General features: G+C 37.7%; 1 protein-coding gene across 3 annotated transcripts in view; it reads left to right on the top strand.

Annotated features, from left to right (window-relative positions):
- Positions 1–16,109, top strand: part of LDAH (lipid droplet associated hydrolase) — a 147,725-nt gene that overhangs the window by 28,954 nt on the left and 102,662 nt on the right. For all 3 annotated transcript variants that reach the window (XM_033176390.1, XM_033176392.1, XM_033176391.1), the window contains 2 exons: positions 1,280–1,423; positions 15,023–15,192. In XM_033176390.1, the coding sequence (XP_033032281.1) occupies positions 1,280–1,423; positions 15,023–15,192 (314 nt within the window). The remainder of the gene's footprint in view (positions 1–1,279; positions 1,424–15,022; positions 15,193–16,109) is intronic.

The following is a 16,109-nucleotide window of genomic DNA, read 5'->3' as shown; positions in this document are numbered from 1 at the left end:
AACATATTTCTGCATTTGAGGAAGTTTTCATCCTATTTGACAAAGAAGCCAAAAGCACCATCACAAAAAGGAATTTGGAACTTGGGTCACTAGGTCAGAATGCAACAGAAGCAAAATAATGTGGATGCTAATTTGGAACTTGGGTCACTAGGTCAGAATGCAACAGAAGCAAAATAATGTGGATGCTAAGGCCATTGTATACTACCATTATAGCTAGACATTGTTGTACAAGTTTGAATACCTAACATTTATATAATACTATGTTTCAGGCAGTGTTACAATGCTTTACATATATCGATTCACTTACTCTTCAAATGAGGTAGTACCATTATTACACATTTTGTGGATGAGGAAACCAAGGCACAGAGAGGTTAAATAGCTTGGTCAAAGCTCACACAGTTGGTAAGTGGCAAAGCCAAGATTCCAACCCAGGTAGTCTGGCTCCAGAGTCTATGCTCTTAATCACTTTATTACACTGCTTATGTAGCAAACTGAAAGACATAAACAATTGAGTAGAAATCAGTGAAATTTGACAAGGATGACAGTGGTTATTTACCTCAGTGCTCCAGAACCATGTCATGTAATTGCAGAGACCAGAGAGCCTAACAACATGAAGAAATAGATAAACTGATCAGAGAAGTAGATATTGATGGAAATGGACTAGTAGCTGTGAAGACTTTATGTAGATGATGATTACAAGATGAAAATCCCATTTCGTTGTAATTTCCCCCTACAGATATATCAGATTGAATGTTTTTAAAAAGATCATTTATTTATTCTGTTTCTTTATAGCAAACTCATGTCAAAAATACCTTCTGTACACACATAAGAAAAATCTACATGTACTTGTGGACGTTTGTTTCCCCAAAAGATCAAGCTGTACACCTGTTTATAATTGTATTATTAGGGATAAGTGACAAGGAAACAGTAGACTCCTTAAAGCTCTCCCTGTGCATGCTTCTTACACTATTTTGGCTGGCTTGTTTCTCTGGTTTTCATGCACCTTGTTAACTGAGCATGACCAAATCTTGAAGTGCCTTATATGCAGTATTACTAATTTTAGACTTTTTCCAGATGACTTTATCTGGAAGACCCTGAAGGGTGTTTAAATAGGGTACTGCTGTGATTTTAATGGAAGTTTGAAGATAATCTCCCTTGGGTACTCTGAAGAATTCAGAGGAAAGTGTGAAAAGAAACAGACCCATCTTTTCTAGTCTGCGTGTCATCTTATACATATTTATTACTTTGATTAATCTAAGGTCTGTGTTTCTTTTCTTAGGTAATCCAGGTTTTTCTGCCTTTTATGTGCCATTTGCAAAGGCTTTATACTCTTTGACAAACAGACGCTTTCCAGTTTGGACTATCAGTCATGCTGGGCATGCGTTGGCTCCCAAAGACAAGAAGATTCTTACAACATCAGAGGGTATGTCCTTGTTAATATCTGCTTTCCTTTACAGTGAGTGGAGGGTCATGTTTCTAGCAAGCCTGCTAAGATTAAGAGTTACACCAGTGAAAACCTGCTTGTGGCATTAGGCCTGTGGTTCCATATTTTGGTAAACTTAGGATTTTTAGAGACATTTTAACTCTTTAGGTAGTTTTCTGTAAGAATATGGGTAGATAAAACAATCTATGACTTGCCTTCATTTACCAATTAGTAATCAATTGTGTGGTTTTTGATCATGTATTATTTTCCTAGGGTTGTACTAGGAGGAATGGTGGGAAAAAAGCAGTCCCCAACCTTTTTGGCACCTGGGAACCAGTTTTGGGGAAGACAATTTTTCCACAGACTGGGGAGGGGTGAGTGGTTTTGGAATGAAACTGTTCCACCTCAGATTATCAGGTGTGCAACCTGGATCTCACATGCACAGTTCACAGTAGGGTACTCCTATGAGAATCTAATGCTGCCGCTGATCTGACAGGAGGCAGAGCTCAGGCGATAATGCTTCACTCGCCCATTGCACACCTTCATCTGTGTGGCCGGGTTCCTAACAGGCCACAGACAGGGGTTGGGAACCCCTTTTATAAACCATGTTCTTTACTTTAAAGAAGCTTTTTCTCTCATATTTAGAGAATAATTAAGTGATAAATCATGGCCTGCTAATCATGTAGACACCTAAGGAGTAAACGAAGGAGAAACCACAGTGTGGGTTAGGAGAGACTCTGTGGAGTCTGCAAAAAACCTTGTATTTTGCAGCTGACCATTTAGCTGCAGGGAGCATGTTGTATAATTTTCTATTCATTTTCAAAACGGATTACCTTCCTTTATTGTATTTTTAGATTAAAAAGTTATATGTGCTTATTAAAAAATTTAGTATGGAAAACTGAGTAAGAAAATAAAAAATCAGCATCCTATAAGTTAAAGGTTGAAAAGAAATACTAAAACTTCATAATGTTTTGTTTTAATTATGCTTAAACATTTTCAACCTAAAGCCTAACAGACATTAGCACCTTGGCACTAAGAGATGAGATTTTTCAATGAATAATACTTTGTGTAATAGCTCAGATATTTTCTAGGCTGAAGTAAGCATCTAGGAATAGCAGCACCAGGGACCATATTTTTAGTGCTTTTCCACCTATGACAATATCATGATGAAGTGTGTTTCTTAAATGTTAGTGAAATAGTTACATTTAGATTTTTAGGGTATTTTTTTCAACATTTATTTACTTATTACTTGTTTAAAACTTGTAGGTGGCATATGTTATACATTAAGAAAATATTTAGCATAGAATGTTTTTTAAATAAATAGTGGACTTCCAGTTTCAGCTCTGACATGTAGAACTTGGAATTTGTCACTTCTCTCATTGCAGTAAGAAAAAAGCTGAGGCTGAGTGTGGTGGCTCATGCCTGTAATCCCAACACTTTGGGAGGCCAAGGCAGGTGGATCAAGTGAGGCCAGGAATTTGAGACCAGCTTGGCCAACATGGCAAAACTGCACCTCTACTAAAAGTACAAAAATTAGCCAGGCGTGGTGGTGCTCGCCTGTAATCCCAGCTATTCGGGAGACTGAGACATGAGAATTGCTTGAACCTAGGAGGCAGAGGTTGCAGTGAGCCAAGATTGTGCCACTACACTCCAGCCTAGGTGACAGAATGAGACTCTGTCTCAAAAAAGAAAGAAAAAAAGAAAAGAAAAAAGCTGAACAAAACTAAAACTCATTTTTCTTAGACCTTTCAGAGAATTGAGGTCACAGGACAAATTGTCACCTGAAATCTAGAGAGACAAGGAAATACAATGAAGATCAGCTTATGTGAAGCAGAAGACACTAGTGCCATTGATGTAGAATACATAAATGGTGATTTTGATGAATTACTGGGGGTAAAGTACAGACTATTTTAAGAGTAACAAACTTCTGCAAGCCTATTCTTAGGGGACTTCCTCACTTTCATGGGTATTACCTCTAGGAACCTTATCAGGTTCTTTTGTGAAAATTTGAGAAATGTCCCCTATGGTTTTTGTTAAGGGTAGAAGAGAAGTAAGCATTTTGCAGTATGTCCAGAATATTCTCAATAACATTACGTACTTTCCAAGGGAAAAAGAGTTACAGAACTTTATCCAACCTGGGGGAAGGGCAGTTAGCCAACTCCATCTTCCCCTAGCCTTCCTGTCTCACATGCAGGAGAAGAAAAAAAGATGACAAACACTTTTGAAGACCACAGCACAGGCATTCAGGCCCACTGAAAGACTGAGGTTTAATCTTTACATTATAGGATGCTTCCCTCCTCATTTTACCACCATGTCTATAGGCTTCTACCTTAATAATAGTACATTATAACTATAGGAGCTACAAGACACAAACTCTATTTAAGAAGGAGTTCTTAGGGAAAACCAAAGACAACAGAGAAAAAAAAAAGCAAGAACATTAAAGGAAACTGAAGTTTCTGATACCTGTAGCTACAGAAAACAGTAAGCATAGCCCTGCCCAGGCGCAGTGGCTCATGCCTGTAATCCCAGCACTTTGGGAGGCTAAGGCAGGCAGATCACTTGAGGTGAGGAGTGCTTGACCAACCTGGCCAACATGATGAAACCCTGTCTCTACTAAAAATACAAAAATTAGCTAGGCATGGTGCTAGAAGCCTATAGTCCTAGCTACTCGGGAGGTTGAGGCGGGAGAATTGCTTGAACCCAGGAGGCAGAGGTTGCAGTGAGCCAAGATAGTGCCACTGCACTCCAGCCAGGACAACAGAGTGAGACCCTGTCTTAAAAAACAAAAAAAGCATAGCCCAGCTTCTAGCCACATTAACATATACCCTCACATAAAAGATCTATTTACCTCATTCCTGTTACTCAATATATCATGTCCAGCTTTAAGCAAAAAATAAAATTAGAAGGCATTGTAAAAGGCAAGAAAAAAACCATCCAAAGAGACAAAGCAAGCATCAGAACCAGAGTCAGATATATACTTTTTTCCACTTTTAGAAATATCAGATCAGGAATTTAAAGTAACCATGATTACTACGTTGAGGACTCTAATGGAAGAAGTAGCATGCAAGAACAGATGAGTAATGCAAGCAGACAGTAGGGAACTCTTAAGAAAGAATCAAAAGGAAATATTAGAAAACACTGTAACAAAAATGAAAAATGCCTTTGATGGACTCGCCAGCAGGCTGGATGCAGCTGAGGAAAGAATCAGTGGACTGGAAAAATAGATTAATAGAAACTTTCCTAACTGAAATGCAAAGAGGAAAAACAATAACTTATAAAAATACAACGCTTCCAAGAGTTGTGGGACAATTTCAGAAGGTGTAACGTATGCATAATTGGAATACCAGATCAAGAAGGAAGAGAAAATGGAGAAGGGAGGAGTTGAAGTACTTAATGCCAGATGACAAAACACAGGTCTAGGAATCTCAGAGCACACTAAGCAGGGTCAATACTTAGGTTCTACACCTACATATGTCATACTTAAGTTGCAGAAAACCAAAGACAAAATCTTGAAAATAGGCAGAGGAAAAAGCGCCTTACCTATAGACGAACAAAGATGAGAATTACAGGGAACTTCTTGTCAGAAACCATTCAACAAAGAGGAGAATGGAGTGAAATATTTAGTGTTGAATGAAAAATAGCACTTACCTGGATTTATCTATCTAGTGAAATCGTCCTTCAAAAGTAAAGGAGAAATAAAGCCTTTTTCAGACCAATAGCAGCTGAGGAAATTAGTTGCTGGAGACATGCTATGCAAGAAATATTAAAAGAAGTTCTTTGGGGGAAAGGAAAGTGATAGAGATCAGAAATTCAAATCTGTATAAAGAAGAGCATGGGAGAAGGAATAAAAGTTTAAAAAGTTTATTTTTCTTATTCTAAATTGATCTGGTAGATAGCTGTTAATTCAAAGTAATAAAAGTAACAGTACGTTGAGTGATTACAACATTGATAAATGAAATGAATGTCAGTAATGTTATAAGGGATGGAAGAGAGGAATTGGGAATACTCAGTTTTAACATACCTGGACTAAAGGTGAAGTAGTATAGTGGTATAGTGTTACTTCAGATTAACTTAGATTTAGTATATATGGCAAATTCTAGGGCAACCACTGGAGACAGGGTCTCACTCTGTCACCCAGGCTGGAGTACATTGGTGCAATCGTGGCCCACTGCAGCCTCAACCTGCCAGGCTCAGGTGATCCTCCCACCTCAGTCTCCCAAGTAGCTGGGACTACAGACGCCTGCCACCACACCTGGCTAATTTTTGGATTTTTAGTAGACACAGGGTTTCACCATATTGCCCAGGCTGGTCTTGGAACTCCTGGGCTCAAGCGATCTGCCCGCCTCAGCCTCCCAGAGTGCTGGGATTACAGGCATAAGCCACTGTGCCCAGCCAAAAAGAATTTTTTTAATAAGAATAATTATTATGAGAAGAAGAGAGAATGTTAGATCATTTTAAATGCTCAATTAAAGCTAGGAATGTAGAAGAGAGTAAGATTTTAAAAAGAAAGAACAAGTATAACAAGAAATATTTATAAATATGATAGATATTAATTCAACTATATCAGTAATCACTTTATTTATTTAGCGACACAGTCTTACTCTGTCATCCAGGCTGGAGTACAGTGGTGCCATAGAGACTAACTGTAGCCTGAAACTCCCAGGCTCAAGTGATCATCCCACCTCAGCCTGCCGAGTAACTGAGACCACAAATATGTGCCAGCATGCCTGGCTAACTTTTGTATCTTTTTATAGGGACAGGGTTTTGCCACGTTGCCTGGGCTGGTCTTGAACTCCTGGGCTCAAGTGATCTACCTGCCCTGGCCTCCTAAAGTGCTGGGATTACAGGCATGAGCCACCATGCCCAGCCTCAGTAATCACTTTAAATGTGAATGGTCTAAATATACCAATTAAAATACACAGATTGTTGGAGTGCTTAGAAGGAAATTTATAGCATTGACTCATATTTTAGAAAAGAAGGAAGATCTAAAGTCAATTACTTAAGTTTCTGCCTTAGGACACTAGAGAAAGAACAATTTAAACCTAAAGCAAAGAGAAGAAAAGATGATAAAAATGGGAACACAAATCAATGAAGTTGAAAACAAGAGGCCGGGCGCGGTGGCTCAAGCCTGTAATCCCAGCACTTTGGGAGGCCGAGACGGGCGGATCACGAGGTCAGGAGATCGAGACCATCCTGGCTAACACGGTGAAACCCCGTCTCTACTAAAAACTACAAAAAAAAAAACTAGCCAGGCGACGTGGCGGCGCTTGTAGTCCCAGCTACCCAGGAGGCTGAGGCAGGAGAATGGCGTGAACCCGGGAGGCGGAGCTTGCAGTGAGCTGAGATCCGGCCACAGCACTCCAGCCTGGGTGACAGAGCGAGACTCCGTCTCAAAAAAAAAAAAAAAAAAAGAAAACAAGAAATTATTAGAAAAAATCAACAAACCAAAAGCTAGTTATTTAAAAGACTAATAAAATTAATAAACCTGTAGCCAGGCTAAGCAAGGGGGGAAAAAGAGAAGACACAAATTACGAGTATTCAGAAAGAAAAGATTCATTGCTGCTGATCCCTTAGATAATAAAAGGATAATAAACTTAACTTAGATAAAATGGACGAATTTATTGAAAGATGTAAGCTCCCAAAACTCACACAAGGAAAAATAGATAATCTGAATGGACCTTATCTGTTAAAGAAATTAAACCACCAAAGCTGAATAAGGACAAAACAAGAAAAGTATAGATCAATATCCTTGAGGGACATAGATGCAAAAATTCTCAACAGAATACCAGCAAACTGAATTCAGCATCACATTAAAAGGATATGGTCATGATCAAGTGTGCTATCTTAAGTCATACTAAAGACAGAAGCAAATATTTGAAGAGAACATGAATGGCAACTTTGAAAGTTGAAAACAGATTCGAAGGATCACCCTTGATCAGGTGTTCTCAAACTTTGGCATGCATCAAAATCACCTGGAGGGTTTATTAAAACACAGGTGCTACCCTCTGAGTTGTTGATTCAGTAGATCTGGGGGTGGGACCTGAGAATTTGCATTTTTAACAAGTTCCCAGGTAATATTGGTGCTGCTGGTCCTGGGACCACATTTTCAGAACCACTGCCCTAGATGTTCACCAATAAACACTGATGAGGAAAACCAGTAGAAAATATCTGTCATGTGTCTGAATTTTTAGGAAACAGCTTTAATTCTTATTGTAAATTGACATCTTATTATTTATAACTTTACTTTGAATATGTTTATCTCTGTTTGGCCTGCTTGTGTACTATTGAGTTAATAACTTAGTAATTAGAGCCTGGGTTCTTTGCTACCTAATGAGAACAGTGCCATCTAGAGGCATTAGCCCAAAGGGCCACCGTAGGGCCAAAGGAAGCTGTGGTTTCTGGAGAGGGTGAAAGGGCAACTCACTATCATTAAGGACTTACTGACAACCTACTGGGTTATTAACTGTCATGCTACAGGGGTATACAAAGGGTTAGAATTGCTTGCCAGTCTCCACCTTTTAGGTTCGTGACTTTCTATATTCTGAGTAACTCAAAAGTTCTGTGAAGGCTAAGTAGGGCTCTGGGCCTTACCAGCCCCTCATTCAACTAGAACAGGTCTGCTCTCATCTGTTGTACACATTGGAGATTATGTTTGCAAATGTATGCTATAGTTGCTTTGGATAGGCAGCACAGATACATTATTTGCTGTCCAAGATTGTCCTAAGGTACTGGTTTTCTGGCATGCAAAATATAGTGTGAAAAATATGTAATCATTGAGAAAAAGGGCATAAGCTATAACCACACATCAAATGTTGAAAGTATGTCTTGCTTCATATTAGCGCATGTTAAAATTATGAACAGTTGGAAATAATATTCTAGTGGACCACATTAGCACAATCATAAGTTGAATACAATTGGAAGAACAGATGTTCACCAATGTCAGAAGGGGATGATTTGAGGGGGAAAAAAAGTGTGAAAAGAAAATTTGAGGAGTTAGGAGTATAAACTTTTCTAGATTTGATTTGCTATAGAGTCAGCATACATGATGGGAAATTCATTATCAACTATTTCAAGTCATTGTTTAGAAAGTACAAAAAGAAAGCTAGAAATCATGCTGGTTTCGTTTTAGCAGATAAAAACATTACCTAAAAAACTTACACAGTCTTGCAACTAATGATGAATTTGAGTCATGCTTATCCAAAGAAACAATAAACTACTCTCACTGCAGTCCCCCAACTAGGAAGAAAGAGAGAAAACCCAGTGGAGCTTTCTCTCTTGCCAGGACTGGGAGTGGCAGGGCAACAAGGAGGTGAGGTAGATGAGCCCAAGGCAGGAACAACCAATCAATCAACTCTCAGGGCTCACAGTCCCTAGAAATGAAAGCAGGTAAATCTGTGGGTCAGAAGAGCGAAAAGCCAAAGTGCAGAGCAAGAGAAAGAAGTTAGGAATCAAGCAAATTGTTAGAGTGCCAGGACAGACAGAAGAAGTAGGGAGAGTGAGCATTGCAGTTAATATCCATAACACAGACCAGATTGTGCGCTCCTCTCTTGGCAATCTATAGGTATCTTCTCATTGATCACAGAACCGAGTCCAAACTCCTTGGTGTGAAGTTCAGTTTCCTACTTTATCTAGACCCAACTTTCCTTTTTAATCTTATGCTTCACCTTTCCCTATAACCACATGTACCCACAGAACTCATAGCTTTTTCCAAGTAACAGCCGTGGAAACATGGCTGTTTCCAAAATAGCACTTTACAATAAAAAGTAACACACTTTTTATGCGTTTTGCTTTTATTGTTTGCTAAGTCTATAACATTATGTTCTCCTTGCTGAATCTCTCTTCTGTTTCCTGCTAAGGACTGTTGAAGTCCTTAGCAGATAATTGGTTTTAGTCAAGTGGAAAGCATAATTTGATGACTGTGGTTTTCACCTTCTGTTTGGAGAATAATAATTAAAAATTATTTTATAAAACATATGCTTGGGGTTTACAAATCTTAAAATTTGTTTTCTAAATAAGAAAACAGTGTTAAATAGAATAATCATCTCCCGTCCCCTCACTGTGATGCATACTTTAAGAGCCAACAGAGTTGTATCAGTGTTTAGATACAAGGATCTTACAGAATACTTCGGGAGGGAGCTGGGGATTGATGAGAGTGTACTCTCACTTCAGCCTAGTAACCTCAGGACAGTTTTGAAAGGAAGGCCTTATGGATCGATGAACTCGGTAAGCATACAGAATTAGGGACCACAGTTTTCATTGAGCCAGTTCACTGATAATCAGTACGAACCCATAAAATCCTTGGGGGCTTCTGTATTCCGTGTGAGAAGGAAATGAATGGTGATTTTCCCTACAAAATGGGAGTAAGATACCTGGGAACAACAGCACGTCAATGCATTCTTTTTTTTTTTTTTAATTTATTTTGAGAAATTTTTTGAAACATAGAAAAACACAGTTATATAACAATCAAAGATTCTATTACTCACAATTGACAGTTAACATTGCCATAATTACATAAATATTTTTGTTAACAAAATAAGTGAAATAAAACAATACAGAAAAAGTTTTGTTCTTTGTATCCCATCTCCAGTTCTATCATGAATGTAGAGTAAATACTTCATGTATCTTTTTATATTTTTAGTTTTATATATATATATATATTTGTGTAGCATGGTGAACAACATACGATTTTTTATGTATTTGAAAAAATTACCTAAGGAGGAAACTGGTTTTTTTTTTTATTTCTTCTAACTACATAGTTATACATGTGCCATGGTGGTTTGCTCTACCTATTGCCCTGTCCTCTAAGTTCCCTCCCCTCACCCCGTCCCCCACAACGGCCCTGGTATGTGTTGTTCCCCTCTCTGTGACCATGTGTTCTCAATGTTCAACTTCCACCTATGGGTAAGAACATGCATCACAAGGAAACTGTGTTTTCATCTTGATCAAAGAATTCTTTAAAATATGAAATACTATTTTTAGCCTTTGAATTTTTACATGTAAGTTGTTTAATTAAAGTTATTAAGATACAGCTTTGGAGTAATGATTGGGGGCAGAATGGAAGAGTTTAGTAGCTGAGCAAATTCTGCTGTGAGATGTAGTTACAGTATGCAGACTCAGTCCTACCAAAGGCATGTGTAGTGCTAATCTCCAGTCTTGTCTGTTCTGTGGTCAGAGATGACCTATAAATGCTGTTTGCATGAAAATAAATAGTTGAACTTATACATTTATATTCAGTATATAGCCATATATATGAATGGCAGTTAAATTTAAACTGTTTTGCTTGGATTCAGATACATAGTTAAATGTATACATTTATAGTAGCATACATGTAATAAAGAATATCTTCTAGTTATTTATCTTGGGTAGAGTGGGAAAAGGTACAGTACTTTTTATGAATCAAAGTGCCATTACCCTTCTATTGTGATCCAATAAACCCTATTCTTTTCTCAAGCAAATGCTTGAGATCCTTAACTTTGGCATTTAATAATTGTGTTTTTATCTATGTCTGTTTCCTCTTAGTAGATTATGATCTCCTGAAAGGCAAAGGTAGTATATTTTATTTATGTCTGTACTTTCAATAATACCAAGGGCCAATTAGTCACTGTTTTCTGTCAGAGTAGTCAATTCAGTTCATGTAAAATGAAGAAAATAATAATCATGAGATTTATCTGTGTTCTGAGGCTGTAAGGGAATTTAAAATTGAAAGCACTTTTAATGACTGCTTAATAACTTTAATGACTGGACCAGCAAATTTGAGCGATTAGACAAAAAGTTAATGTGAAGTACTGATTTTATTTAATTTCTCTACTAACTATTTCAGAACAAGTTGTGTATACCTTTTGAAATAAACTGTAGAACCGATAGGTGAGCTGTGAAGTGATATCTAATAGAGATGGGTCTAAGAAATAGGCTTAGGTTCTAAGAGAAAATTATCAATATGATACTTAGAACCGTTTATTGGTAACAATATGGTGGATTGTATTGTCATCCACCAACTCAGGCAATTCTCAATTTAGAAACAGATTATGTTCCAAATGTGCTTCGTTGATTATAACTTGGAGTACAGTTTCCTCATAGAAAGAATGGTATAAATGATTTCCATATTAGCATTCTTCTGGTTTTGATACAACTGAATGTAATTTTTTCTGCATTTTTTGGAGAGTTAAGTTAATAATTACTAGCATTTTCTCAGAATATATTACTATTAAAATAATAGGAATGAAAATATGTAATCAAGTATATAGTCTTTTAACCTTTCATTTTCTGCTAGTAAAATAATATCTAGAATTTTATTTATTAGTAACATGAAAAAAGATAGGCTGGGAGTGGTGGCTTACACCTGTAATCTCAGCACTTTGGGAGGCCAAGGTGGGTGGATCACCTAAGGTCAAGAGTTTGAGACCAGCCTGGCCAACATGGTGAAACCTCATCTCTACAAAAATTCACTGGGCCTGGTGGTGCGCGTCTGTAATCTTAGCTACTTGGGAGTCATGAGAATTGCTTGAACCCAGGAGGCAGAGGTTGCAGTGAGCTGAGATTGTGCCACTGCATTCCAGCCTGGGCAACAGAGTGAGACTCCATCTCAAAAATAAATAAATAAAATAAAAATAAACTTTAAAAGATAGCACATTTAAATTTTCAGTCATTGTTCATTTTTAGAAAGTACTTTCCCCGTTAATCTTACCACTTCGGCAAACACTAACTCGTAGTATGTTCTTCTTGAAAATCTACTGAGTAGTTCCCAGAGGTAAAACCAGATCTACCTCTGAAATATTCTGATTTATAATGTCCTTTAAAGTTTATCTGAAATGCAATGTTTTAGGACCTTATTTATGATGTCAATGAAATTTTAGAATATTTAGCTCATTTTCTTTCTCTTTGCTCTAACTATGTAAATGTTCTTGGTATTATTTGAAGGAGGACTTAAATAACAGGAATTGAAATGATGGCAGTCATAGCTTTTATTTATCTGTTTATGCCAGACACTTAAACAACAGCCATTGGAAGCTAGCATTATTATCTCTATTTTGTGTATGAGGAAACTGAAGCCTAGGTTAAAGGATTTGCTCAGGTCACACAGTTAGGGAGATGCTGAGCTGAGATTTAAACCCAGATTTATCTCATCTCCGGAGCCTGTTTATCTTTGTACTGCACCTACTGTCCCAACAAAAGGAAAACTTGGATATTTCCAAATGCTGCATATTTTGAAAAAGAACTTGGGATGCAAATATTAATATTATTGTGGTGTTTTCATATGAAAGAATGATATGATCACTTTTGGGTAGAGTGATTAGAGAAGCACGGTATGAACTATTCAAACCTAAATAATATTTCATGCATAAAAAGGTGGATTTGGAGCCATTAGAAGTCCTACCAAAGTCAGGTTCCAGATTCTCTCTCTTCCCAGTTCTGTTTCATGCTTAACTTTCTTGTTAAGTAGAGAATGAATTGTAAGCTGACCTGGGAAAAAGAGTGAGAGCATAACATGTTTTACCTGGGAGATTAATAGTACTATGGAAATAGGGAAGTAAGCCTCATTGAGTCAAGAAAAAGCTTTTCAATAACTGTATGCTGGACTTTGGGGAGCAGTGGTAAGCAAGACCTGAATTGTAAACTAAGAGTGAATTAGGAGTAGTATAGTGAGATAACTAAACAGGGATGTTGTGGAAACTGAAAAGACAGCCACTTTACTCCTCACGTAATGAATCATAAAAAGGTCTCTCAGAGGAGATAATGCTTGTTTCAAGTTTGTAGGATAAACAGGACTTCGACTAAAAGGGGAGATAAGCACTAAAAACAAACAAACAAAAACCTGTACAAACAAAACAGAAGAGTAGTTTTTCTGAGTTTGGGGTGCCTTTTGAATGAACCATACCGATTATAATTCCCCTCAATGCCTTGCAAGTCATAAGAGCAAGAAAGTCAGTGTTCAGTCATTCAAATTTTAGGAAGCAGTTGACTATCTTATGATATTTTGAAATATTATACCCTGTCATTGGGTTATATATATGTTCATAGGGAAAACCTATTCTACTCATAGAATATTAGAGCGGCCAGCATCCTCAGAGATCATCTAGTCAGTTCCAGTTTTCATTCAACAATAACATTTGCTGTGTACTAATCACAGGACACAGATGAAAAGATGAACCTTGCCTTCAAGGAACTCACAGCCTAAGAGAGGAAATAAACATACAAACAGACAATATGCAAGTTTGATAAAGTGCTATAATAAAAGAGGTACTGATTAAGCACAGAAGAGAGCTCATTAATTTTTCTTGAGGATTAGCTAGGTAAAGTTTTAATTAGGTCTTGAAGAACCTAGAAAAGTAGTTCATTTGTGACAGGGAGGGAGGATATTTCAGGTCAGGACTGTGCTGGTTATTTAAAAGGGACAGTTTTCCATTTGACCCAGCCATCCCATTACTGGGGATATACCCAAAGGATTATAAGTCATGCTGCTATAAAGACACATGCACACGTATGTTTATTGCAGCACTATTCACAGTAGCAAAGACTTGGAATCAACCCAAATGTCCATCAGTGACAGACTGGATTAAGAAAATGTGGCACATATACACCATGGAATACTATGCAGCCATAAAAAAGGATGAGTTCGTGTCCTTTGTAGGGACATGGGTGCAGCTGGAAACCATCATTCTCAGCAAACTATTGCCAGAACAGAAAACCAAATACCGCATGTTCTCACTCATAGGTGGGAATTGAACAATGAGATCACTTGGACACAGGAAGGGGAGCATCACACACCGGGTCCTATTGTGGGGAGGGGGGAGAGATAGCATTAGGAGATATACCTAATGTGAATGACGAGTTAATGGGTGCAGCACACCAACATGGCACATGTGTACATATGTAACAAACCTGCACGTTGTGCACATGTATCCTAGAACTTAAAGCATAAAAGAAAAAAAAGGGGGGACAGTTTTTTCACATTTCTACTTAAGTTTTTCCATCTGGATTCCTTAAATAAATAAAGATTATCTAAAATAATTAAGTCATATCATGGACTTTCTTAGTTGTCTGTTAGTAATATAAATTAGCCTAAGCAGCTGGTTCTCAATGTGTGGTGCTGGAACCTAGTGCATCAACATCTCCTGGAAACTTGGAAATGCAGCTTCTCAGGCCCCAGCCTAGACCTGCTGAAACAAACCCTGGGGTGTGGAGCCCAGCCATATGTTTTAACAAGACTTCAAGGGGATTCTGATGTATGCTCAAGTTTGAGAACCACTGGCCTAAGCTAACAGTAATACACGGAATTATTGAAAGTTCATGGGCTTTGAGGATTTGGAACCTGAATTTGAATCTCACCTCTCCCACTTAGTAAGTTTGTGACTGTTAATCTGTCACCTAATATCTATGAGCATTGGGATTTTCACCTATCAGGTGAAGGTTATAATGTTTCCTTCCCAAAATTGTTGTGAAAATTGGTTAATATAATGAATGCCTAATATTTTCACTGGCACATTGTAGGCTTTGATAAATGGAAACTGCTTTTTATCATGATTGTTATCTTTTTCTGGATCATTTTTCAGTGATTACTTTTACTTACTGAATGAAAACATGCTCATAATTTGCTTTTAGATTCAAACGCTCAAGAAATTAAGGACATCTATGGACTTAATGGACAAATAGAGCACAAACTAGCTTTCCTGAGAACTCATGTGCCAAAGGACATGAAACTTGTGCTCATTGGCCATTCGATAGGCAGCTATTTCACTCTTCAGATGCTGAAGCGAGTCCCTGAGCTCCTGGTAAGTACATCTCCAGAGGTGACTGTGGGTGCTGGACTGTGTGCCTGCACAAATCCTCCTCACCTTTCCTATGTTCTTTTGTCTCTTGTTTGGTTGATAAATAGAACAGAGAGGGATATTTGCTTGCTGCCTTTATCCTTATCTCCATATTATGATGGACTTACGTGAATGTATGTTCATAATGTTTCAAAGAATAATGCTGAGGGAGATAGGAAGTTTCTGAAAGAATGCCTTTGAATCTAGGGTTATCTGGAGTTCTTATGTTACACATTACTTGCTGTTTTTATAAAGAAATATTTAAGAGCAGTCACTAGGTAAGACCTAGACAAGAATCTTTCTTTTGTGGAAAGGTATTTTGTAAATATTCTTGCCTTTTTCAGAAGGAAGAAATGTGTCATCATCATCACTGATAGGCAGACAGCTGTCTTTATGGAGCACTACATCTTTATTAAGTCATAAGTCCAGATCCTTACCTGTTCTGTATCTTGGCAGCCTTTTTGAGACACATACTCACAAATACTTGCAAATATTTATTGGGTACTACTATGTGCCAGATATTAAGTGAGGTGCTAGAGACACAAAGACCTATTTAAAGTGCCCAGGAAAGCAAGTGAACTATAAGAGATATAAAACCAAACAAAGCATTGTACTTCCACTGACATATACCATTGAAATAACTCACTGAATGGATGCAATTCACAAGATAATTCATTTCTTCTTTATTCAACAAACATATATTAAGCCCTTTCCATGTGTCAGATCCTATGCTATGTTTTGAGGACATCCCAGTGACTAAGACAGTCTTTGAAGTAGGAGAGCCTGGAGTCTGCTTGAGGAGACAGTCTAACCAATAGATGTGATACCTGCTGTCTTGTTTAAGTTCAGGGGGCGTGGGAGCATGGAGTGCTGGTAGACCT

Source organism: Trachypithecus francoisi, unplaced genomic scaffold (assembly GCF_009764315.1).
Source record: "Trachypithecus francoisi isolate TF-2019V2 unplaced genomic scaffold, Tfra_2.0 Lachesis_group17, whole genome shotgun sequence".
Classification (NCBI taxonomy): Eukaryota; Metazoa; Chordata; class Mammalia; order Primates; family Cercopithecidae; genus Trachypithecus; species Trachypithecus francoisi.
This window is presented reverse-complemented; position numbering and strand designations above follow the sequence as displayed.